The following is a 26,910-nucleotide window of genomic DNA, read 5'->3' as shown; positions in this document are numbered from 1 at the left end:
AAATTTGGTCATCTCCCTTTTTCTAGTTTTATTTCATCCAATATTTGTCTCTACTCTGTCCTATTGATTCTATATAGATCTGATATAATTGTAATTCTTGCTTGTAGAACCCGGAACTGCATTAAGGATTTTCTTTAAGGCTACATTAGCTGAGTAACTGTTGTCATGCGTCCTATCAAGTTTTAAGTGCATATGGATAAAAGAGATGGTGTTCATTCTTACCTTGGCGCAACGGTAAGGTTGCTCCATTGCGACTTAGTGGTCACAGCCTCGCAGGTTCAAGTTGGGAAACAGCCTCTCTGGGAAGCGGGGGTAAGGCTGCATACATTATGACCCTTCCCAAACCCGACAGTGGCAGGAGCCTCATGCACTAGGTACGCCCTTTATTGACTTAGTATTTAAGGTCATGTTTATTCTCAACTTCTTTAAAGGCATTCAAAAATATTTCAGGATTTGGATATTCTTTGCCTTGTTAATTTTAGTAATAGTAATTTAAGTCAGAAAATCTTACATTGGGATAAGAGATTATATTCATTTGCTTCATGAACAAACAACTAGTAGATATTCTCGGACCATTACCTTGTGCTAACTACAATAATTTTAAGACAACTAATAATTATATATGTTAAATCAGCCAAAGCCTAGAATAGATTACACATTGAAGGCTGTTGGAGGAAGCTTAACTGCAATTCCAGGGATTTCAGACATGATTGATGTAAGTCAAGACTTGTATTTTGACTTTTATCTGTATATATGCATCTGGATTGAAAATGGTCTTGGTAGAACTTTCATATGCTCACATACCAAAAAAAAAACAAGAACACTTATCTTCTATTCCTGGGTAGGAAACTGTCGATGCAATTGTCACAGACACACTCCAGTGGCCCCACCGGATAGTTGTTCCAATTGGTGGTATTCCTGTGGATTTGAGGTAATATAAATTTTTTTCATTTCTTTTTATTTTATTTTCTCTATTTTTGATAGAGTCCGGATGTGAGGTTAACTTGATAAAATCTCATTTTGTTCTATTTTCGTCCACCAGAATTTAATCTTTCATGCTACTGATCAAATTTGTTGGATAAACTCAATATTCGCATTTTCCAATTTGCATGGTTTCCAAACAGTTATTAACTCATATATTTTCATTTGGAAAAAGGTCAAATGTTCTTGTGGTACCCAATGAGTTTATGAACTTCAATCATTGTTGAATTCAGAGTTTATCTAGTCCTTTAGGTCAACTTATCCAGCGCCTGGTTTTGAATGAAAACTTCAAAATGAGTATCTGTTCCCCCCCCCCCCCCCAACACACAAAAAAGAAACTTCTAGTCAATTTCCGAGTTCATAGAGCTATTACTTTTCTAAGTTGGGCAGGGGTTGTTATGTCTGTTAGTATAGGGTGTGATCACCTTTTGCCAGATAGTTCGTAATACTTTGTAGTTCATTTTACGGGAAGTTCTCCTCCATAAGAGAGGTGTCCATTTTTGTTGAGTCCAACTACAATTATTTGGGTAAATCTTACTCTTACAGTGTATTGTATACCAGAACTTCTTCTTTATATGATATAATGTGTTTTTATAATGACAGCACCAAAGTTTTGCAAAAGCATCGTTCTTGTTACTTTCCTATTTATGTAGATAGGACTCATCCTCATAATTGGTAGATATACTCAAGGATTTAAGTATCGGTATTAGGTATCGTATCGAAAGGGTGATTTCAAGAGACGTATTGTATGGTATTAGAGAGGCGAGATACACTAAAGATACACATATAAATGGTCAAGAAATACATAGGAATGCAAAGGATGCATACAAAATACAGTTAAATCATATAACACTATAAATAAGCAACATGTAAAATATATCGTGTAAAAAGGAGAACAAAGTATGAGGAGCCAATTGTATTCAATTGATTATGTATAAATGATGAGGTTTTTTACATGTATTAATGTCAAATACCATAGAGAGTTGTGAACTGGTTCAAACTCAGAGTTGGAAGTGGTCTCAGACTCTCAGGTAAGGTGCAACCAAGATGATGTGCATTACAAAAATAAAAAAAATGAAGCAATGTATTCATAATGTGAGTATCGAGTGTACCGATTAGTATAGAGCCATATCGACTCATATCAGGTTGTGTCGATTGATACAATGCGATACATTTTTTTTTAATTAATAAGTATCACATTGGTACCTTAAAGATATGATACATATCGGTCAGTATTGAAGGATGCTTTAAATCTTGGATATACTTCCTTTTTTTCTATTAAATCATCTCTTTGCATGTCAAGGCTCTTGTTTGAAGTTTATTGGGGTCTCAGCCCTTCTGTTTTTCAGGCCCCTGCGCCTCTCCCTCTGTAAGGCAGGGTCTTGTAATTTGTTTGTTCCCTCCCCCCCATCTTTTTCCTTTGGTAATAAATTTTTATTCATCCAAAAAAAAAATATTATTCTATGATGCCCTTTTCTGTCTTTGGTATGTGTTTGAGTCTGTTGCATGCATGTGCATGTCTGATTCAGTGCAAGGGTGAGAGACTACCTCCAAAGTCCACCCATTACAAGGATCCGATGATGGTGAGGTGATATTGTGTTCTTCATATGGAATTAGGGTTTTCTAGCTTTGACTGTGGTGTTACCTTTGATATGATATGTGTGTATCATTCTGTTTAAGCTAATGCCATTTTTTCATTAATATGTGACATTGTCATTCTTTGTTTTGTTGCTTGTTTAGTTATCATTTCATCTATGATAAAGCGTCCTAGATCACTATGACTGAAAGTTGATGTGTCTTCAACTTCACATCTATTTTATAAAGCATGAGTTAGAATGTTTCTTTTTGTTCATTATGCAGTGAATTAGAGCTTAAACCACAAGGAAAGGTTGTAGTGACTGTAGTTAAAGCAAACAATTTGAAGAATATGGAAATGATCGGTAAATCAGATCCATATGTGGTGTTATATGTTCGACCTCTATTCAAGGTTAAGACAAAAATCATCAACAACAACCTCAATCCTGTATGGAATCAAACATTCGAGCTGATTGTTGAAGACGAGGAAACACAATCACTTATCCTTGAGGTTTTGATCAAACTCACTCTCATTTCTGTTCTTGGATCTTATGTTTCTGTTTTTTCAACCTAGGATGGATATTGTGACATCACTTATTTCTTTGTTCATCCTTCCTATGTTATGTTTATTTTGATATGTCAGATTGATATATTGCAACTTGTCAAGAAAACTCAATGTTCTTGTGGGACTGAATCCATCTTTTATGAGTAGCAGATACTCAATTCAAAAAATCTGGTTAAGGTGTTATATAAATACTGCTGATCGTCCTGGAGGTCACCAGATGTATATTTTAAGATTCCACTTATGCTATTGCTCCTTGTTAGGCATGACAAATATATTTTATACAACCATCATTAAAAATTGTCTTTGGTGTGTATATGGACATCATTCTGACAAGGACTGAGTATGAGTATGAGCATGGGTATGAGTATTATGATTATTATGATTATTATGATTATTATGATTATTATGATTATGATTATGATTATGACTATGATTATGATGATGATTATGATTATGATCATGATTATGATTATGATTACCATAATATGGTTATGATTATTATTATGATTATGATTATTGATTATTGATTATTGATTATTGATTATTATTATTATTATTATGATTATGATTATGATTATGATTATGATTATTATTATTATTATTATTATTAGGGGAATTATTATTATTAGGGGAATTATTAACGTAACAAGGGTCTGTTATTTATCCAAACATAACAAGACACCAAGTACCCTCTTAAAACTACACTTATAGAAAATCGGAAAAACCCAAAAATTTTAAATAGATTTTTTATCAAAGGATTAAAATGTAATTGGGCAACCATCTTCCCTAAAACATCAACCCAACATCTCTCTTGTCCCACTCCCCGCCATGATCCAACCCAACCTCTTTCTGTTGTTTTCGACAGAGCTGTCCCTTCAAGTGGCCGGCGTGTAGTGCGAAGAACTCTGCGGCAGCATTCTAGGTCGTTGGCTGGTGAATGATCTGTTCACGTTGTTCTGGATTTTGGAGGTTAAGAAAAGAAATCCATTCCTTTTCCTTCACCCTCATTGAAGATCGCAAAACAGCAGCAGGAAAAGTAGAACAGTGAGTGAATGCTCTGGTTTTCATCTTTTCCTTCACCCTCATTTTGGAGTTAGTTACTGAAATTTTTTTGTTGAATTTGATGAGAATCGCTTGTTTTGATTCTCTCTTCAGCTTGAAATAATTTATTCCTGTTTCTAAGTTCAAATTTGTTCTATGTAATTTGTAATTCTCCAAGGTTTTAATTGTCTTATCGTTTAAAAGCTTCAATACTATCTGGGTTTGCAGTGATGAGAGGGTTTCCCTGGTGAGAATTATGCCTTCTTCTCGGAGCAATTTGCACTTTGAAAGTGCTCCGGTCAGCATATCTACAGCTAAGCTTGGTAGGTGCCAAGTAGTATCTAACAGCCACATCTTGCCTCTATCTTCTTCCCCTAAAGCACAAGATTTGTTCTTCTCAAGTTGGTACAAAAGACATGGATTCTAAAAATTGGACCTAAATAATGAGAAACAACGGAAATCAAACCTCAAATTAACCAAGGGGATAAAAATTAAATAAAGAATCTTAACCAATTAGGTTTCAGATTAGACAAGAAATAGAGGAAGACACTCGAGCGAAGGGTCATGAAGAACGGCCGGCCGCTGTCGTGTGGGGTTAGAAAACAAGCGAGAGAGAGGAAGATGATGACGAAATGGAGAGCCACACCATGAAGGGACTATGTTGTGAAAAGACAAAAATGCCATTTTAAATGTCAATTTTAACAATATAATCATAAATTTTAATAAAGAAAATGAAATGTCTAAATTGCCCCACCTATTTGATCTTTTAATGTTCATTGCTTATTGCATATTGGTCTTTTCATTATTTTGTTATTTTTCCAAACATAACCCACCATTGTTACATGAATAACAACCCTTCTTCTTCTTATTATTATTTTCATTCATTTATTTGTTTTAATAACTACTAAATAGCCTTGCTATAAGGATCAAAATGCTTTATGCAACTGAAAGGCTTCGTCTCGTGTAGTAATTGCCTATTCTGGGAGATAACATTTTAGGCCTCTTCTCTTGTTTAAACAGTTTGAAGTGATTAACTATTCTTTTCAACACTTGGAATAACAAACTTGTTGACTGATGGACAACATACTCAAATGATTTTCGTACATCCTGCCAATAGGTCTTCGATGCAGATGTTGGACAAAACAAAAGATTGGGCATTACAAAATTACCTTTGATTGAGTTGGAACCTGATACTCCAAAAGAGGTTGATCTGAGACTACTGCCATCACTTGATATGCAAAAAATTAAAGATAAGAAAGATAGAGGAACTATTACCGTTAAGGTAAAAATATCTGGTCTTACAATAGCAAATCTGCTCAGTCTTGTAATCAACAATTATTCTTTGTGCAGCATACCATTGTGTTACATTATGTCTCAAGTCTTAGTAGCTATTTCTGAAGATGTTGAGCTCTGTCTCTTTGTTTTTGCGTATGTGTCTATGTTTGCTTTTTCTTTAATGTTGAACATGCTAGGGAAGAGTGCAAAAATATTTGTTGGTGCCACAAGTATTTTTTTTTTCAGTCATTTGAATGGGGAAATGCGTGTAGAAAGGAAACAGAACGTAAATGCCAGGGCCATATACTCTGACAAAAACTGTAGCAACATTATAAGGTGGAGAAGTATATTTCTCAGAAAATCTCGAGTAGTGACAGTAGAGTGGGCTGTAGGGGTTCCTTAATTCACATTCTTTGAAGTGTTAATTGCTTTCAACAAGGAGAACAAAGCCTTCTGCATGAGGTTCCATTGAATCCAACCATTCTTTTAAGTCTTTATTTTAAGCGTATAACTCTTGACCCCCCCCCCCCACCCTACCCAAAAAAAAAAAAGATGTAAATAAGATGGTAGGAAAACTATCCTACAAGTAGTCAAGTAGTGTCCACAAATGAAGGAAGGAAAGGATGAGTTACTGCTGGTTTAACATCCTCAGCAATGAGAAAGTAGGGAAAAAAACTATGGTGCACAATCGATTTTAAGTTTGTACATGAACAGGGGGACTGGAAAGGTTTGGTCATTCGGGCTGATGGTGGTGTATGGTTGGGATAGAATATGCTGCTAGGTTCCTTCGAAGAGGTTACATAATTTACATTCTTTCAACAATTTAATGGTCTCAACAAGTGGGACAAAAGCCTTCTGCATTATATTCCAAACATTTTTTGAAGTCCTTTTTTTTCACCTCTGTTTCAGAGAAATTGCTCACAAATGCTAGTGTGCTACAGCGTGAAAGGAAGGTACATATCTTACAATACAAGAAAGAGAGGAGGCACATAATGTGCAAGGTCAAAGGAAGGATCTGATTTCAGGTGTTGATAACCAAAGGCCCATGACTCAAGGATGTGGTAGTGCTGGTTTGTAATTTCCAATACTACAGAAGCTATTTACTTAGGAGACTCATGGAAAGATTTAGAGATTGCAAGGAGGATCTCCATATGGTGTTTATTGACCTAGATAAGCTTATGACAGAATCCCTAGAGGATTAATTTGGCAAGTACTAGAGAAGAGAAGTGTTTCAAGTGGTGACTAGTATAAGAATGTGGGGGTGGTTCAAGGTAGTGAATTCCCAATTTCAATTGGGATACATCAAGGATCAGCTTTAAGTCCTTATTTGTTTGCGCTGATCATGGATGATTAACCAAAGACATTCAAGATGAGGTTCCTTAATGTATGCTTTTTTTTGATGACATTGTTTTGGTGGATGAGACAAAGCAGAGGGATCAACACCAAATTGGACTTATTGAGATTAACCTTGGAATCAAAAAGTTTTAGGATATGTAGAATGAAAATGAAGGTTATGGTGTGTAACTTTAGTTACACTACGACGGATAATGAGGTGGTGAAAATTGATGACAAGGAGATTCCGCAAAGTGATTATTTTTGGTATCTGGGCTTAATCATAATAAAGAAGGTGATATAGAGGATGTATGTCACAGAGAATTAGAATAGGATTGATGAAGGAGAGATATGTCTTGAGTGTTGTGTGATCAATGTATTCCTTTAAGACTTAAAAGGAAAATTTTATAGGACAATCATACGACCAACTATGATGCATGGTGTGAAATGTTGGGCAGTTGAGAAGCATCATTTAGATAAACTCAGTGTAGCAAAGATGAGGAAGTTGAGATGGATGTGTGGCAAAACTAGGAAGGATAAGTGAAATGATCATATTAGAGCTGATTTGGGAGTAGCTCCAATACATGATACGCTACGAGAAAGTCATTTGAGGTGGCATGGCCATGTTCAATGGAAGCCTTTGGATGCTCCAATACACTGAGGAGTGATTCAGATTATAGGAACTAAAAGACCTAGAGGCTGACCTAAAATGACCCTAGGAGAAGTGGTGAGGAAAGACATGCATAGGTTAGGGCCTTAAGCATTGTATCAAGTATGATCCCGAATAGAGCTGATTGTAGGGAAAGGATCCATGTAGCCGATTCCATTTAGTTGGGATAAGGCTGAGTTGTTTTGTTGTGTAACCAAAGGCCCATGAGTCCATGACATAAGGATGTGCTAGTTCTGGTTTGAAATTTCCAAAAATGAGGATTTGGAAGAAAAAAAAAAAAAGAGCAGGGTGTGTAAGGATACTATGGCTGTGGGTTGTACATGAACAGGGAGATTAAAGAGTTGGTCGTTTGGACCTTTGGAGGTCTATGATTGGGAGAGATTTGGACTCTCCAACCAATTGTTAGGTGTTTCTGATTGGGCACTTGGAGAGAAATAAGTACAGGTCACAGGGTATGAATTTGAGGTATTTCGAGTCAAGATTGAGGACCAGAATTATGTTTTCCTCTTTATTTTTTTCCCTCTCCTTTTTTAAGAGTGGGTTGGCTGGAAGAGTTTGTCTCAGTCCTTATGCTCATTTGTTCTTTCTCCTTAAGTAACTCCAATTCAATTCAGTCAAACTGATTCCATGATCTGGTGTTCCTATACATGTACACTCTCCTGTAAAAGGTGAATAACATAATGGACCTATTAACTAAAACCTCTAAATTGCGATATCTATTTTTAAGTCCTTGTGTACTCTCTTATTATTAAAATGGAAATTACAAGTATAATCTTCAATTAGTCAAAATTAATAATTAAGGAATCACCAAGGTGATGCTTCCTCCACCCCTCTGCTTGTTTTGGATTTTGATAACAGCTTAAAATATGGAACAGTAACTAAAATGTCTTAGCTGTTTTGGTTCCACATCAGGGATCTCGATGTGTCAATCATATGCTATGGCTGATTCTTTTTCTGGTTCATTTTCTGGTTGTCACACCGTCACTGCCTAATGCTAATTGAGAAGATTCTTTTATTCCTACCCACCTCATTCACTTGTTTGCAAGATTTCACTTCATAACTTGAAACATTGTGCCACAAGAAAAAAAGGCAATATGATACTGCAGCTAGCACCGTTGACGGCTTAGAAGGGACAACAACAATGATCCATCTTAATAGCATTAACACAAAAATCCATTTTATTGCATGACATGACATTCTTCATGGATTTTCTTTGTTTGCTTCCCCTTGGGCAAAAATTAATGAGTTTTGGATGTGGATGGGGGGTGTACAGGTCTTGTACCACGAGTTCAACAAGGAAGAGCAGTTGGCAGCCCTTGAAGAAGAGAAGAGGATCCTAGAAGAAAGAAAGAAACTGAAAGAAGCAGGTGTGATAGGGAGCACAATGGAAGCAGTTGGGTCTGGGGTTGGGATGGTGGGGAGTGGCATTGAAGCTGGAGTAGGGCTTGTTAGGAGTGGTCTCGGTGCTGTGGGCAGTGGCCTCAGCAAGGCTGGAAAGTTCCTGGGCAAGACCATTACAGGGCAATCAAGCAGCTCCTAGCAGCCCTCCAGTAACACAGGCACAAGAAAATGATGGTGCAAAGCCGACATGAACTTTCCTATAGAGTCTTAACTTTTTCATACCCTGAAGTTGAACTATGCCCTAACTACACCTTCTCCCCTGTATTTTCTAATTGGAGAATGAATTGAAAAAAATTATGATATTCTGAATCTTAGAAATTGTCTCCCTCAGACAGCCAAGATGATGATTAAAAAGCAAAAAAAGAAAAAAGAAAGGAATGAAAGAAATATTACCTTAATGATTTGGGATCGAGCAGACCCCTGTTTGTCCTACCAACTCCACCCATGCTCATCCTCCCGCTCCACCCCTGCACCGGCTGATGCTACCCAGCACTCCCAAACACTCGGTTCTTGACTCTCGAACTCCAGTCTGGGCAGCTGACTATAATCCCCTAAAGTTTTCCCTGTTTCGTCCAGTCTGCCCTCAGCTTGCTGGCCTTGTCTTCAATAATGGCGATTTTACTAACGATTACACCTAAGTTACCATTTCAATGAATTCTGTAATCCGTACAAGAGGAATAGAATTAGGAATCTCTTGTTAAGTTTCTTTTGCCCAATCATCTCTTATTCTCAGAGAATGGTGGAAGTGATTCAGATTCCAACCCACCTACGAAGGAACAGCTCAACCCTGTCCCACAGCATCTCCTCCCCCTTCTCACTATTTCCCTCACACCCCCAACTCCACCTGTAACTCTGCTCCCTTCTGGTACGTACCCAGGCTGAGTTCTTCGACCACATATCGTGGCGGATGGCGAACTAGTGGCTTAATCCAGGTAGCCAATCCTCCCCCTTAATTATCTCCACTCAAATGACCACATGACTCAACATGATTTCATTATGCAACAACTATGAATCCATCATTCCATCTAGGATCCAAATTGTTCCATCTACTACTTGCACTTCAAGAACAAAACATGAAAGAGTGAGAAGAAGGCGGGTCGAAGAAAGGTAGTTGGTCATTGGTCTGCCACGCGTCAAAGAATCACTATACGAGAACCGAAAAATCAGGTTTTCGGCTTAATGACTTTCCCTCCACCCTATTAATGTTAGGAGTTCAGTTGCTCGGCACGTACATGTGAGAGAGGCAACCACATGTTTCATTTTTGCTATTTACAAAGGGAGGGGTACTTATGGAAGCAAAAAGGATATGTGGTTGCTTCTGAGATATACATTCACTTGCATGTACGTGCAGATGATCCATTGGGTGTAAGGTTGTCAAATTCAAATCAAATTGGAAACCAAAATTAAATCGATCAAGGGAATGGAAACAGTTTTTTGTATGGGAGTGTGGCCTACACCAACAAGGGGGTAGAGGTGTCTTTTCACATGGGGAGGAGAGAGATAGACTCATGGGAGTACTGGCCGTATGCCACACTCCCGAACAGAGATCTTTTTCCCATAAATCAAATAAGCTAAATCAAACTGAAAAGAATAAAATGCGGTTAGGTTTGAGTATAAGATTTCAGAACCAATTCGGTTCTCAGTTTGGTTTTGGATCAAGCATAGGAATCAAATTTCATAATCGAAATCGAACCGAATTTGGATTTTGGGTATATACTAGCATTTTTAAGTATATTACAATACTATAATACTAATATATTATAGTATATATTACTATTGTTTGTATTAGATTACTATAATATTATAGTATAATAATATATTATGCTATAGTATATGGACCGAGTACAAGAACCAGAACCAGACCGTGTAAGGATTGAATAAAATTGAATAAGAACCAAAACGAGCAGGTTTGATTTGAGTATTGAATTTTAGAACTCATTCGGTTCTCAGTTTGGTTCTGGATCACACTAACACTCTTTGGAATTAAGCCGAAACCGAATCGAACAATCGATTCTAAACCGATTTACACCCTTAGTCGCATGCGTTCCTATTGGTCCTCATGCACGCACATGTGCCACACTCCCCACAGAGAATTCTTGTGCAAGAAAATTACAACCTTGTGAAGATACGGTTAAATATTGTACCTTTCAACATTTTTTACCTCTCTCTCTCTCTCTCTCTTCAATTCTCTTCTAGCGTCACCACCTTCTCTCAGCCTCTACTCTTCTCACCATCGGTGGTGATTTCCCTTTTTGGTTCCCTTATGATGTGTTGAAGAGATCTTAGGGTTTCTTTCCAAGACCAGTGATTTTTGTGATGTTTCTTCGGGATCTTTTTGTGTTTTGAAGATTTTGGTTTTACTCTATTGTTGTTATTAGAACCTTTTGTTCGTGATTCTTTCTGACCAATAGCTATGTTAGACATTACTATTGTATCAACTATCCAAGACGGAGTCAACGATTGTGCCTTTCCTTTGTTCCCTATCAACTCCATCAAACTTGATGGGAGCAAATATTTGATGTGGTCTCGCTTTTGCTTCCTTTCTATTGATTCCTGTAGTTTTTCTAGTTATCTTACCAGGGAATCTGAGAAGCCTATTGCTACTGGTTTGTCTCAGAGAAAATGAAGTCCAAACAACTCCATTGTCATGTTTTTTCTCATCAACTCCATGAACCCTAACATTGAGCTGATTTGGTAGTAACTCTGATACATGATATGCTACGAGAAAGTCATTTGAGGTGGCATGGTTATGTTCAATGGAAGCCTTTGGATGCTCCGGTACGGAGGAGTGATTTGATTCAGATTATAGGAACTAAAAGACCTAGAGGTTGACCTAAAATGACCCTAAGAGAAGTGGTGAAAAAAGACATGCATAGGTTAGGGCCTTAGGCCTTGTATCAAGTATGATCTCAAATAAAGTTGATTGGAGGGTAAGGATCCATGTAGCCAACCCCATTTAATTGGGATGAGGCTGAGTTGTTGTTTTCGTTGTGAAACAAAGGCCCATGACTGAAGGATGTGGTAGTGCTGGTTTGTAATTTTCAGCAATGAGGATTTGGAAGAGAAAAAAAAAAAGAGTTGGGTGTGTAAGGGATTTTATGGCTGTGGGGTGTACATGAACAGGGAGATTAAAGGGTTGGCCATTTAGACCTTTGGAGGTCTATGATTGGGAGAGATTTGGACTATCCAATCAATTGTAAGCTGTTTCTGGTTGGGCACTTGGAGTGAAATAAGTGGAGGTCACAGGGTATGAATTTGAGGTATTTCGAGTCAAGGTTGAGGACCAGAATTATGTTTTTCTCTTTATTTTTTTCCCTCTACTTTTGTAAGAGTGGGTTGTGTGGAAGGGTTTGTCTCAGTCCTTATTGTCATTTGTTCTTTCTCAATGAGTCCAATTCATTTCAGTCAAAATGATCCCATGATATGGTGTTCCTATACATGTACTGTACACTCTCCTGTTAAAGATAAATGACATAATGGACCTATTAACTTAGACCAGCAACTTGTGATATCTATTTTTAAGTCCTTGTGTTTACTCTCTTATTATTAAAAAGGAAATTTCAAATATAATCTTCAATAACTTAAAATTAATAATTAAGAAATCACCAAGGTGATGCTTCCTTCGAATTAAAATCCTCTGTAGTATCGACGGGGCGATGGTGCACATCCGGCAGCACAACAGAGGCCGTGGATGGAACCAGCTATAGAAGGGGATATAAGGGGATAAGGCTCACATCCTCGAACCCAAAAGGTCTCACCACTGAAGTTAGGCTTGTCACCAGGCTCCCCTTCCAACAGTTTCAAGCATTCTATGAAATCCTTCTTCGCTGTCTCTTGTTCTTCTCCTCAGGTCTTCTATACCTTTGCCCCCAATTCAAAATCCTGCATTTTCAAAGCCCAGTTCTCAAAAGTTAGCTAATCAGTAGAACAATCTGATTGGAGATTCATCTATAATCGATCCCAGATTAAGAAAAATTCGAAAAGGGCATCTGAAAATTCAGTCCTAGATGAAAAGCTGGACCCCAAGTGAAAAAATTGCATGCAAATTAGAAAAACAGAGCAGAAGAATGGTGACATAAGTGATCATATCCGCAATCATGTCCATTTGACAAATTGCATTCATTTGAGGAACCATATGCACAAGCAGAGCCCCATATTGACCGAAAAGGTCGCTTATGTACTGGCAGTCTCCTTCTATTGCTGATTCATCGTGTAAGAGACTTGAAAAGGATGATCCAATACATGAGGGAAGAAGTTCTGTAAGGATTGAAAAGAGTGGAAGGGAAGGAAGAAGATTATCAGGGAGCTTCCCACCTTTTGCAAGTGAAGGGGCTGTTACAATTTGCAGAAGAAAAACGAAGAAGAAAGAGAACACACAACGCACAACGCAGAGATTTACGTGGTTCACCTCCAAGATGGAAGCTATGTCCACGGCCGAGCAGTAGAACAGGTTTTACTATTTCTCTGAAATGTTACAAAACCCTCATCTGTCTCTCTCATAGAGATGAGAACAATAAATAAGAAAACCCTAACCCATAAAGTACACAAATGCCCCCAGTTAAAAAATACCCAAAAATTGGGCCGAACCAAAAACATAACACATGGCTCAAAAGGTACTCATTTCGAAGATCTCGACGAGCCCAACACCAGCCCCTCTAGCTTTCGGCATTTCAGATCGTTTCAACGCCGAAACGGCCCTCCGAAGGTCTCAACCGCACTTTCTGGACCAAATCAGGCTTCACCATCAACATGGGCACCAAAGGCTGCTGCTGCTGAAGTGAGCAGGGGCAACACAGGAGGGATAGTTAGTAGTATCGGAGGAGCATAGGTAAAGAACTTGTGGAAGGGGAAGGATCGTCAAGATTTGCAGCTGTCACTACTGTTGCTTCTTCTTCTTCTTCCTGTCCTCCTTCTGCAAACCCTAAATCAGAGAAACACAGTTGTTCTGATTTTCTCCCCCTTACTTCTCTTTTACTCTCTCTAAACTGAGGATGGAGAGACATTCATGGATTTTCTTTGTTTACTTCCTCTTAGACAAAAATTAATGAGTTTCAGATGTGGATTGGGTGTGCAGGTCTTGTACCACGAGTTCAACAAGGAAGAACAGTTGGCAGCCCTTGAAGAAGAGAAGAGGATCCTAAAAGAGAGAAAAGAAACTGAAAGAAGCAGGTGTGATAGGGAGCACAATGGAAGCAGTTGGGTCTGGGCGTTGGGCTCCCTATGAAAGGAACCGCACAACCGTACCGATCAGCAAACCTCAGGGGATAAAGGTCCGTTGGGAGTGGCATTGGTATAGGAGTTGTCGGCTTGTTGAGAGTGGTTTTGGTGCTGTGGGCATGCAGTGGCCTCAGTAAGTCTGGAAATTAAGTTCATGGGCAAGAAGTGCAAGACCATTACAGGGCAATGAAGCAGCTCCAAGAAGAGTGGTAGCAGCATTCCTGTAACACCGGCACAAGAAAATGGTGGTGCAAATTAAGCCGGCATGAACTTTCCTATACAGTCTTAGCTTTTCATACCTGTTTTATGATCTTTTGATTTGTATTAGTTTTAGATCTTAGACGATATATTAGTTCCAAGATTAGAAATATATATTTTTTACCTACCCCTCTTTTACGGTTACCTCTCTTAGATCGTTGTTGTTTATACTTGGTAATCAATTAGTTGAGCTTCAAGTTGTTTTATACAGCCCTTAATTACTTTTATCGTTTGTTAGAAGTGAAATAATTGGAACTAAAAAAACAGTGTGAATTTTTATAATCATTACCAAGACCAATTGTGTAATCAACTCAAAATTAAGCATACCAAATATGGTAATAGGGCAAGAGATCTCTAATTGGTCGCATGTCTCTACCCAGGCGGTGCCGAGAGAACATAGAAAACACCACCAAATAGAGATCTTTTTCCCAAAAATCGAATTCACTTATTACCAAGAGCAATTGTGTAATCCCTGCGCCATATACGGGGAAATGACCTCCAAGACGTAGGAAACACCACCAATCTTTTTCCCAAATATCTAATTCACTTATTATCAAGAGCAATTGTGTAATTCCTGCGCCATATGCGGGGAAATGACCTCCCCATCCCGGGAACATCTTCTTCCCTTCTTTCTATAATTCCGTTTCCCACCTTAAAACTGAAAATTTTATGTACTTTTTTTGTCTTTTCCATTGATTTTTAACCAAACGAGTTTAGAGAGTACAAAAATCTGTGTGAATGTAATCCAATCAACAGGCGATATGGTATATTGTATTAGACTCTAAGTATTGTATTGGTAAACCATGGAACTGTTACATGTTTTCTTTTCACTTTTTGAAATTATACCCTTATTACACTTTCATGAAAGAAATTATACTATTCTGAATCTCAGAAATAAAACATGATAAAAGATGCCCCAAGAATTGAAAGAAATTATACTTACTCCAAATGTCAGAAATTGGAAATGATAGACAATGCCCAAGATGATGAATGTACCCACCGACGAAGGAACACCTCTACCCCGCATCTCAACCATTTCCCTCACACCCCAACTCCACCTGTAACTCTGCCCCTTTCTGTTACATATCGGGCTGAAGCCAATCTTCATCTCGCAACTCGCAAGATAGTAAGACAAGAATTATGGAAGAGATATTCTAGGGAACTAGTGGCTTAATCCAGGTAGCCAATCCTCATCTCGCAACTCGCAAGAGAATTTTTAGGAGATCAAATATGTCCCCTCCCACTTAAGTAACCACATGACTCCCCTATGCAAACAACTACTAACCCATTTACTCAACTGATCCCACTAACCACATGACTCCATTATGCAACAACTACTACTAACCCATCTATTACTTGCACTTCACGAATAAAACATGAAAGGGGTAACCTCATCTTCCATTTTTGCCCCAGCCGTCCTATTAATATTGGAGTTTAGTTCGTTACATGCTGGTACACCTACATGTGAGAGGTAACCACATGTTCCATTTTTTCCATTTACAAGGGCAGGAGGGGTATTTATGAAAACAAAAAAGAAATGCGATTGCTTTTTAGATGTACGTTGACTTGCATGTAGGTGTAGATGATCCATTCGAATTGGAAACCAAAATTGGATCGAATAAGTTAAACCAAACTAAAACGAATAAAATGCGGTTAAGTTTGAGTATCGAATTTCAGAACTAATTCGATTCCGGGTCAAGCATAAGACCCAAATTTCAAAACAGAAACTGAACCGAATTTGGATTTTGGGTACTAGCATATTAAGTATATTACAATTCTATAATACTAATATATTATAGTATATATCACTATTAGATTACTACAATATCATAGCATGATATATACTATATCATGCTATATATTGTATATTAAAGCATATGGACCGAGTACAGGAATCGGAACCAAACCGTGTAAGGATTGAATAAAATTGAATAAGAATCAAAACCGAACAAAAACCGAGAACCGAGTCGAAACCAAAATGAATAACCGATTCTAAACCGATTCACACCCTTAGTCACATGCGTACCTATTGGCCTTCACGAACATATAGGTGACACTCTCCCCTCCCATAGAGAATTCTTGCCCAAGAAAATTACAACCTTGTGAAGATACGGTCCTACAATATCAAATATTGTACCTTTCAACATTTTTTACACAGCTCGAAAAAAAAAAAAAAAAAAACCCATAGTAAGTAATTTTATACAATTGTTTATCAAAAAAAAAAAATAATTTTATACAATTCAACCAAAACACATGATTGTCGGGTTTAGGTTCAATTTGCCTCTTTCTCTCTCTTCTCTTCTAGCGCCACCACCATCTCTTGGCCGGCCTCTCCTCTTCTCACTCTCGGTGGTGATTTTCCTTTTTGGTTCCCTTATGATGTGTTGAAGAGATCCTATGGTTTCTTTCCAATATCAGTGATTTCTGTGATGTCTCTTCAAGATCTGTTCGTGTTTTGAAGATTTCAGTTTTACTTTATTGTTGTTAGAGCCTTTTGTTCGTGATTCTTTCTGACCAAAAGTTATGTCAGACATTACTATTTACTATTGCATCAATTGTTCAGGACGGAGTCAACGATTGTGCCTTTCCTTCGTTCCCTATCAACTCCATCAAACTTGATGGGATTAATTATTTGATGTGGTCTCGCTTTTACTTTCTTTCTATTGATTCCTGTGGTGTTTCTGGTTATCTTACTGGGGAATCTGAGAAGCCTATTGTTGCTGGTCTGTCACTGAGACAATGAGTTTATTTCAATTTTTGAACTTTGTGTGTTTTTTGGACTGGTTACCAAGTCTTTCGTTATTAATAAAATTTAGTAACTAGGAAATACATGAAATAGAAACTAAATATTGCATAAAAATAGAAACTAAATTGAATCTTCTATAGTCTTCAAATCTTCTTCTAGAAGTGCAGCCAACTTCCTCTTCTTATGGATCCCACTAGAAGTTCTTTTTGTCATAACTTAAGTCATGTGGTCCCCATCTTTATAAGTAACCATCGGCCAACAATTTATACTCAAATATTGATAATATAAATAAAAAATTATACTTTCCACTTAAAGATTTGAATTATTAATAATTAAAGGGTAAAGTACACGTATCCCCCTATAATACACCCAATATTCCTTGTACCCCCCCTAAGCGGCTCAATATTCCACGTACCACCCCTCAATATTCCACATACCATCCCTGTTTTACACCCCAACTGCCAGATAGGTCCAATCTGTTAAATACCACCGTTAGATGCCAAAATTTTGACCATTTTACCCTTTGCTCCATTTTCTTAAATCTAAAAAGACTTAATTACCCTCGCTTATTTGTTGCAGTAAACTAATTGAAAATGACCATTTTACCCTTTGTTTTATTTTTATAAATGAAAAGACCTAATTGCCCTCACTTATGTATTATCCTAACCTAATTTGAAAAGACTATTTTACCCCTAAATATTTGTTCCTAAAAACCAACCCAACCTAACCGACGAAAAGCTTGGGAGGACCTACTGCTCCGGCGAGGCGTCCAGCTCCTTGCTCCGGCGACTTCCTTTCTTCTCTGACTATATGTATTGGTGCATAGCTGAACAGCCTGAACCGGGACCCAGCAAGCCCAACTGGCTGTGATCCTCGGCCCCGATACGGCTCCATTCGAAACCCTGATTTCCCATCTCATGTCATCTGGGAACGAACAGCGATCGCAGGCCGAGGCGTTATTTAATCTCTGCAAACAGAATCAGCCCGATGCGTTGTCTCTCAAGCTCGCTCATCTTCTTCAGTCATCTCCTCTCGTCGAGCTATGGGCCATGTCAGCGATTCTCCTTCGTAATTAGCTCACCCATGATGATCCTTACATTTGGCCTCGTCTTTCTCGTTCTACGCAATCGGCTCTCAAAACTCACCTTCTTGCTTGCGTTCAACAAGAAGTTGCCAAGACGATATCCAAAAACCTCTGCAATACAGTCTCCGAGCTCGCTTCAGGTATCCTTCCTGATGGTGGGTGGCCGGAGCTTCTCCCCTTTATGTTCCAGTGTGTCACCTCCGATAACCCTCGGCTTCAAGAGTCTGCTCTTCTGATGGAAACCCACCTCAGGAGTGCTTCTTTGCGATTCTTATGAAGATGTTTCTTCAATCAATTCCTTTACAAATTTAGCCTAAAATATCAATCAAACCTTTAGAAACAGAATGCTCTGATAGATTGGACCCGGCAGGGTATAGAATTGAGCATCATTCAACTAAGTTTTAAGAGTCAGATTCAAGTTTCATTGAAACAAGTTTTAAAAAAAGGAAGGATTGTCGTCGTTTAGGGTTAATCCAAGTTTATCATCATTCTCGGTAGATCCGCACAGTTCCGGTGACTCTCTGTTGGAGCTTATAGAGTTTGCCAAGGGGAGAATTCCGAAGGATTATTGGGGAGTTACCATCCTGGTTCGGCTATACGCCAATACGTATAGTCGGAGAAGGAAGTCGCCAGAGCAGGGAGCTGGACGCTTTGCCGGAGCAGTAGCTTTCTCTAAGTACGGAGCCGCTCTAAGTGAGTTGATTCGGGGAAGATGAGGGCATTTTGGGAATTTTAAGGAACAAATATTTAGGGGTAAAATAGTCTTTTCAAATTAGGTTAGGGTAATATATAAATGAGGGTAATTAGGTCTTTTTATTTATAAAAATAAAACAAAAGGTAAAATGGTCATTTTCAATTAGTTTAGGGCAATAAATTAGTGAGGGTAATTAAGTCATTTCAAATTTAAGAAAATGAAGCAAAGGATAAGATGGTCAAAATATTGACATCTAACGGTGGTATTTAACGGATTGGACCTATCTGGCATTTGGTGTGTAAAGCAAGGGTGATACCTGGAATATTAAAGGGTGGTACGTGGAATATTGAACTATTTAGGGGGTATGAGGAATATTGGGTGCATTATAGGGGTACGTGTATTTTATCCATAATTAAAAGACTATTCTACCCTCATGATTCTTCTAAGAATATTCTCAGCAAAGGCCTGTGACACTTTTCATGTGAAGTGTTTTGGCCTCTTTTACTTCATGTTCTGTCCTACATCACCTTTCCATCCTTCCTGAATGATGTCCTGTGCATCTCTTAATTGGCGCTGGTGTGGCGCTGGTGTAGGTCCACATAATTGGGCAGTAATCTTCCTCCCATATTTTTGTTATATTTTATTTTGCTTCACCTATTTTATTTATTTATTTATTTTTTCATTGCACTCCCAACCAAACGGGGCCTTAGGGAGTACAAATATCTGTATCAATGCTTTCTTTCATATTACAGAGAATTTTACAGCCTTGCAGATGTCAAAACCCCAACATGGTGTAAAGAATTGGTAGCGATACCAATATTTGCCAGATTCTCTCCTATTCAGGGGTAAATCAGTCCCAAAAAAATCCACCAAAAGTAGAGCGCAAAACAATCCAATCGATACCATACCACTAATGACATTTTTAACCATGAGCCTGTGAGATTTTTTTTTTTATTTTTTAATGAAAATTACTACCCCTCCAATGAACTATGCCCTAATTACATCTCTTCCCCTGTGTTTTTTAAAATTACACTCATACACCCTAAAGCTGATGGTATTAATTAGGTGTTGTGACATGTAAAAGATCATTTTACCGTGAAACCAAAACATCTCAAATCAAAAAGACCATTTTACCTTTTTATTCATCTTCAACCCAAACATCCCCATATTCTCTCCTCAATCCTTTCCCTGCAACCCTGCCCCCACCCCTGCTGCTGGTGCGAACAACCAGTTCATCAAATAAAGTTGGGTCAAATTTATCTCTTTATAAAGTATAAGGTAAGCATACAAATCTTACCTGGATTAGATCTGGAAATTTTTTCCTTTAGAACATTAATATATATTTTTTTGAACAAAGAATATGTGTCCAAGACATGGACCCTCTGCCTAGATACAGCTGGGCGTGAAATGACCGCCATGATACCTGGAAATTTCGCTTTTCTATGGGGTTGGGCAGTCATTTCACGCCACAAGAATACATTAATCCACTTTTACATGGCAAGGGTTACAAAAATTAATGAGTTTCGGATGTGGATGGAGATGTAAATTAAGGTCTTGTACCGCGAGTTCAAGGAAGAGCAGTTGGCAGCTCTTGAAGAACAGATCGAAGAAGATCCTAGCTAGAGGAGAGAAAGAAACTGAAAGAAGCAGGTGTGATAGGGAGAGCACAATGGAAGCAGTTGGATCTGTGGTTGGGATGGTTAGGAGTGGCATTGAAGCTGGAGTAGGGCTTGTTAATTGGGAGTGGTCTTGGTGCTGTCGGCATGCAGTGGCCTCAGTAAGGCTGGAAATTAAGTTCATGGGCAAGACCATTATTACAAGGCAATCAGGCAGCTCCAGGAAGAGTGGTAGCAGCACTCCTGTAACACCGTTACAAGAAAATGGTGGTGCAAAGCCGGCATGAACTTTCCTAGCTATACAGTCTTAGCTTTTCATACCTGTGTTATGAGTGATCTTCTTTCCATGATTCTGTTTCATTTTATTTTACTTCACCTTAAAATTGATAATTTTATTTACCTTTTTTTTTTTCATATTACAGACCCAAAATTATACTATTTTGAAATCAGGTCTGAAGACCGAGTACTTGAGTTTTTGACTTTAATTTCGTCCCAAGAACATAAAATCCAAATAAAAAAATAAAAAGAAAAAGAAAAAGAAGAATAAGCTCCCCACCCCCCTTTTGTACTCCCAACTCCACCCATGCTCATCCTGGAGCCCAGCCACTCCCATCACTCGATTCCGCCCCACCCCCTTTTGTACTCCCAACTCCACCCATGCTCATCCGGCAGCCCAGCCACTCCCAAGCACTCGATTCAGCCCCACAGCATCTCCTCCCTGGTCTCACTATCCCCCAACTCCAACTATAACTCTGCCCTTTCTGTGGCGGATGGTCTAGGGAACTAGTGGCTTAATACAGGTAGCAAATCCTCATCTCGCAAGAGAGTTTTTAGGGAGTTCAAATAATTATCTCCATTTAAGTAACCACATCCATCCCATTAACCACATGACTCCGCAACAACTAGACCCATCTACTACTTGCACTTCACGAATTAAACATGAAAGAGAGAGAAGAAGGCGGGTCGAAAAAAGGTACTCGGTAGTTGTCTGCCATGGGATTGAGCTCCTCTCCATGGAGTCCAGGCGTTCAGCACGCCCAGGGGCATCCAGCTATTGGGTTGTGCCACACATATCTCTAGGTGTGTACCGAGATGTGTGCGGCACAGCTCAACCCTTGGATGCCCCCTAGGCACTTCTTGGGCGCTAAGCTCCCAGGAGAGGAGCTGGATCCTCTGCCATGCTTTTTTTTTTTGGTAACTTAGTTATCTGCCATGCGTCGAAGAATCATTGTACGAGAATCGAAAATTAGGTTCTCGGCGGAATGACTGCCCCTCCGCCCGATTATTGTTGGAGTTCAATTCCTATGCACATACACATACATGTGAGAGGCAACCACATGTTGCATTTTGCCATTTACAAGGAGAGGAGGGGTATTTATGGAAGCAAAAAGGACATGTGGTTGCCTCTGAGATGTACATTCACTTGCATGTACGTGCAGATGATCCATTCAAACTGAAAACCGAATTTGAATCAAATAAACTAAACCAAACTAAAATGCGGTTAGGTTTGAGTAATCGGATTTTAAAACCAATTTGGTTCTCGATTTAGTTCTGAATCAAGCACAATAACTGAATTTCAAAACCAAAACCGAACCGAATTTGGATTTTGGGTACTAGCATATTAAGTATATTACAATACTATAATACTAATATGTTATAGTATATTAATACATTATATCGTATATATCACTATTGTTGGTATGACCCAGAACCAAACCGTGTAAGGATTCAATAAAATTGAATAAGAACCGAAACCAAATCAAAACCGAGCAGGTTTGATTTGAGTATTGAATTTCAAAACCCATTCGGTTTTCAGTTTAGTTTTGGATCACACCAACACTCTCTAAACCGAACCAAATAACCGATTCTAAACCAATTTACACCCTTAGTGGCATGCATTCCTATTGGTCCTCACACACGCATAGCTGCCACACTCCCCACAGAGAACTCTTGCCCAAGAAAATCGATTTAAATCCTCTACTGCGCGCTGCTTGTCTTGCAGCCATGCTTCCTCACATAGGCAACGTGCAATGACTGCCCTACCCACTGCCCAAGCACCTTGCCCGGGTGGGGTATGGCGGTCGTTGTGCGCCTGCCTGTGTAAGGAAGCATGGCGGCAGGACTGGCAGTGCGCAGTAGAGGATTAGAATCCCAAGAAAATTGTAACCTTGTGAAGATACGGTCCCACGATGTCAAATATTGTATCTTTCAACATTTTTTACCGAACTCAAACAAAAAAACAACCCATTGTAGGTAATTTTATACAACTCAACCAAGACACATGATTGTCACGTTTAGGTTCAATTTGCCTCTTTCTCTTTCTTCCCGCATTTCTTCTAGCGCCACCACCATCTCTCGGCCTCTCCTCTTCTCACCCTCGGTGGTGATTTCCCTTTTTGGTTCCCTTATGATGTGTTGAAGAGATCTTAGGGTTTATTTCCGATATCGGTGATTTTTGTGATATTTTTTCAAGATTTGTTCGTGTTTTGAAGATTTCAGTTTTACTCTATTGTTATTAGAACCTTTTGTTCGTGATTCTTTCTGACCAATAGCTATGTTAGACATTCTTATCGCATCAACTGTCCAGGACGGAGTCAACGATTGTGCCTTTCCTTTGTTCCCTATTAGCTCCATCAAACTTGATGGGAGCAATTATTTGATGTGGTCTCACTTTTACTTCCTATGTATTGATTTCTATGATTTTTCTTGTTATCTTACCGGGGAATCTAAGAAGCCTACTGCTGCTAATCTCCCTCAAAGAAAATGAGTTTATTCCAATTTTTTAATTTTGTGGGTATTTTGGGACTAGTAACCTAGTCTTACATTATTAATAAATTTAGTAAGTAGGAAAGACATTTAGAAACTAAATTGAATCTTCTAAAGTCTTCAAATTTTTTAGAAGTGTAGCCGGCCTCTTCTTCTTGTGGATGCCACTGGAGATTTTTCTTGTGATAACTTAAGTCATGTGGTCCCTATCTTAAAAGTAACCATCGGCCGACAACTTGTACTCAAATATTGCTAATACAAATAAACAATTATACCCTTCACTTAAAGACCTGAATCACTAATAATTAAAAGACTATTCTGCTTCCATGATTCTTCTAGGAATATTCTCAGGGCTGTGACACTGTTCACATGAACAGTGTTTTGGTCTCTTTGTCTTCATGTTTTGTCCTACATCACCTTCCCAACCCTCCTGATTAATGTCCATATGCGTCTCGTCACTGGCCCATGCGCTGGTGTAGGTCCACACAACTGGACAACGATCTTCTTCTCATAATTCTATTACGTTTTATCTTTCTAACCTACTTTATTTTTTTTTCATTGCACTCCCAACCAAACAGACCTTAGCAAGTACAAAAATCCGTGGGAATGCTTTCTTTCATATTACAGAGCATTTTACAGCCTTACAGATGTCAAAACCCTGGTTAAAAGAAGCGAAAATTACTGGATTAGCTACTTCCATATGTGCCAGATTCTGTATCTCCTATTCAAGGGTAAATCAGTCCAAAAAAAACCACGAAAAGTAAAGGGCAAAACAATCCAATCGATAACATACCACTACTGATATTTTAAACCATATATGAACCTGTGAGATTTTTTTTTTCTTTTTGGGAAAATTACTCCCCCTCCCCTTAACTGAATTATGCCCTAATTAGTAATTACACATCCTTCATCCTCCTCTGTGTTTTTTAAAATTATGCTCATACCCTCTAAGGCTGATGGTGTTGTCAGGTCCAAATCAAGAAGACCATTTCACCTTTTTGTTTATCTTCAACCTAAACATCCCCATATTCTGTCCTCAATCCTTTCCCTGCAACCCCACTCCCACCCAGTTCATCAAGTAATGTTAGTTCAAATTTATCCCTTTGTAAAGGGTAAGGTAAGCATATGAATCTTACCTAGATTAGATCTTGTAATTTTTTCCTTTTAACATTATTTTTTTTTTGGGGGGAATAAAGAAACTTGTGTGCAAGGCGTGGACCTTACGCCTAGACACAACTGGACGTGAAATGAATGCCCAGCCCTTACCATGGCACCTAAAATTTCCATCTTTTTATGGGGATGGGCAATCATTCCATGCCTAGTTGTGTCTAGACGCAGGGTCCACACCTTGCACACGATCGATTAGAGTTCTTTACCCCTTTTTTTATGATTAATTTTTTCTCAAGTGGGAACCTGAGAGGGGGAGATTGGGGAGATCTTAGCATGTTTATGGATCCTCATATTCTAAGGGAATCACTGGGATCCAAAGGCACAATCGCTTCGCTCACTTGCGGAACCTTCCCCTCCTCTCACACTGACAAACAAGTGAATAATCAGGTTTCTTAAACTTCGGTTATCCAAGTCGATCTCTACGTTGAATTTATGTTGGACACCATCAAACAGAATCAAAGCAGATTGTCCATGCACTGATCATGTAGATGTAGAACCTATGACCTATAACTGGAGGGAGTCGATTTAGAAGTGTAGCTCCGTTTGCCAACATACAAGACTTTCTTGAAAGTGAATACAAAGCCACATAAGATTTAAACTCACTTTTAAGCACTTCACATGATCCATGTTGAAATGTGATATCCTGTATCACATGGAGCCAAGTTTCTTTGTCATGTCTCCCCCATAGAATGGTAGCATTCAGCTTTCCCAATATAATTAATCCTAATATATATATATGAAGCATCCAAAGAAAGAAGGAACGGGATAGATTTTGATTATTCCATTTCCAAAGGCAAAAAATGGGTAATAAACCACCAAAGTATATATATGCTATCCATAACGGCCATACCAAGAAATGATCATATTTTCAAACATTCACACAAATCCTATAAAATAGCAAGATTTATGACAAAAGAATGTCTTATAGAAAAATTAAAAATCCCAAATTAAGGGGAAAAAAATTCTTCATAATACTACTACTCCCATTACATTCATCTGACTGTTAAATGATTCTTGATCGAAATATAGCCGCATTTAACACAAGAATTATGCAAGAGATATTCTTCGGAACAAGTGGAGCAACCCGCGATGATGCGTGATCTTTCTTCTAGGCTACTTCTGGGCATGATGGGCCACAACTAATTCACACTGTTCATGGGTTTTTATTCTATCCGTGTACCTCGCGCTCTGCCATGTGGCCATGTATCTCGGCCTACCTTCACTGACAAAGTAAGAATCAACAAACTCCATTACAGTTGGTACAAACCAAAGATAAAAATTTAGCGAACATGATTAGTGAACCCAGATAAAAATTGTTTGACGCAGGGAATTTACCCTTCTTTCTTTAATTTTTTATTCCTTCCCTACTCATCCTCCCATCCTCCCGTTCCACCCAATTTCGTATTCCCAACTCCACCCATGTTCATCTTCCCGATCTACCCCTGGTCGATTCTCCACACCTACTCCCAAGCGAGCTAGTCTGGGCAGCGGACTATAAATCCCAAAAGTTTTCCCTCTTTTATCGACTCTGCTCTCTTCTCGCAGTCGCAGGTTGTTAGCCTTGTCTTCTTCAATAATGGCGATTTTACTCACGATTACATCTAAGCTACCATTTCAATGAATTCTGTAATTTGTACAAGAGTAATGGAATTAAGAATCTCCTGTTAAGTTTCTTTTGACCAATTTATTTGGGAAGTTTTCTGCAATTCTGGCCCCCTTCTGCTACGTAAAGAAAGTTTTTAGGGAGTTCAAATATTCCTCCTCCATAATTATATTCACTTAAATAATACAACTCACATACAATAACTACCCATTTACGTAACTGATCCCACTAACCACATGACTCCAACAACTACTTGCGTAAATGTATGTCAGTAAACGAATAAAACATGAAAGAGAGAGAAGAAGGTAGTCCACATGTGAGAGGCAACTACATGTTTCATTTTTATCATCTAAAGGGAAGAGGGGTATTTATGGAAGCAAAAAGAATGTCAAGGCCTTACGGGCAAGGGTATCTGCTACATATCATTTATATATATCCCTTGAAATTAACATAATGAGAGGAAATAAGATTGCAAGCTATTGATGTCCTGAATTATAGGAGTGGTCTAAATCGGTGGTGCAACTTCTGGGGAGGATATAAACCCAATAACATCTTAATTTGCAGTACAACTCCACCATGATCTGATCAAAGGCTTCAGATATATATAGCATAGAGTACGCTAAATAGAATTGCCACTGCTTCACCCAGAGTAGGAGAGTAAAATATTATGCTATATATTGTATATATAGTATATGGATCGAGTATAGGAATCGGAACCAAATCATGCAAGGACCTAATAAAACTGCATATATAAGAACTGAAACTGAACCAAAATCGAGTAGATTCTATTTGAATATTGAATTTCAGAACCCATTTAGTTCTCAGTTTGACTCTGGATCACACCAACACTCTCTGGAATCGAACCGAATAATCGATTTACACCCTTAGTCACATGCACGTCCATTGGTCCTCACAC

At 38.5% G+C, this 26,910-nt stretch overlaps 1 protein-coding gene across 4 annotated transcripts in view; it reads left to right on the top strand.

Moving 5' to 3' along the window:
* LOC122648907 (calcium-dependent lipid-binding protein-like) overlaps positions 1-20,777 on the top strand; it is a 41,055-nt gene extending 20,278 nt beyond the window's left edge. Inside the window, exons 7-13 of one of the 4 annotated variants that reach the window (XM_043842214.1) lie at positions 635-715; positions 846-931; positions 2,842-3,067; positions 5,280-5,444; positions 8,713-8,893; positions 14,819-14,820; positions 20,547-20,614. In XM_043842214.1, the coding sequence (XP_043698149.1) occupies positions 635-715; positions 846-931; positions 2,842-3,067; positions 5,280-5,444; positions 8,713-8,893; positions 14,819-14,820; positions 20,547-20,555 (750 nt within the window). In that variant the 3' untranslated portion in view covers positions 20,556-20,614. Of the gene's footprint in view, positions 1-634; positions 716-845; positions 932-2,841; positions 3,068-5,279; positions 5,445-8,712; positions 8,976-14,255; positions 14,426-14,818; positions 14,821-20,546; positions 20,615-20,668 lie in introns of those variants that run through there. The other 3 variants (XM_043842211.1, XM_043842212.1, XM_043842213.1) reach the window with 3 other exon arrangements.
* The last annotated feature ends 6,133 nt before the right edge of the window (positions 20,778-26,910 follow it).

This window comes from Telopea speciosissima, chromosome 1, assembly GCF_018873765.1.
Source record: "Telopea speciosissima isolate NSW1024214 ecotype Mountain lineage chromosome 1, Tspe_v1, whole genome shotgun sequence".
Classification (NCBI taxonomy): domain Eukaryota; kingdom Viridiplantae; phylum Streptophyta; class Magnoliopsida; order Proteales; family Proteaceae; genus Telopea; species Telopea speciosissima.
The sequence above is the reverse complement of the archived record's forward strand: the minus strand, read 5'-3'. Positions and strand labels throughout refer to the sequence as shown.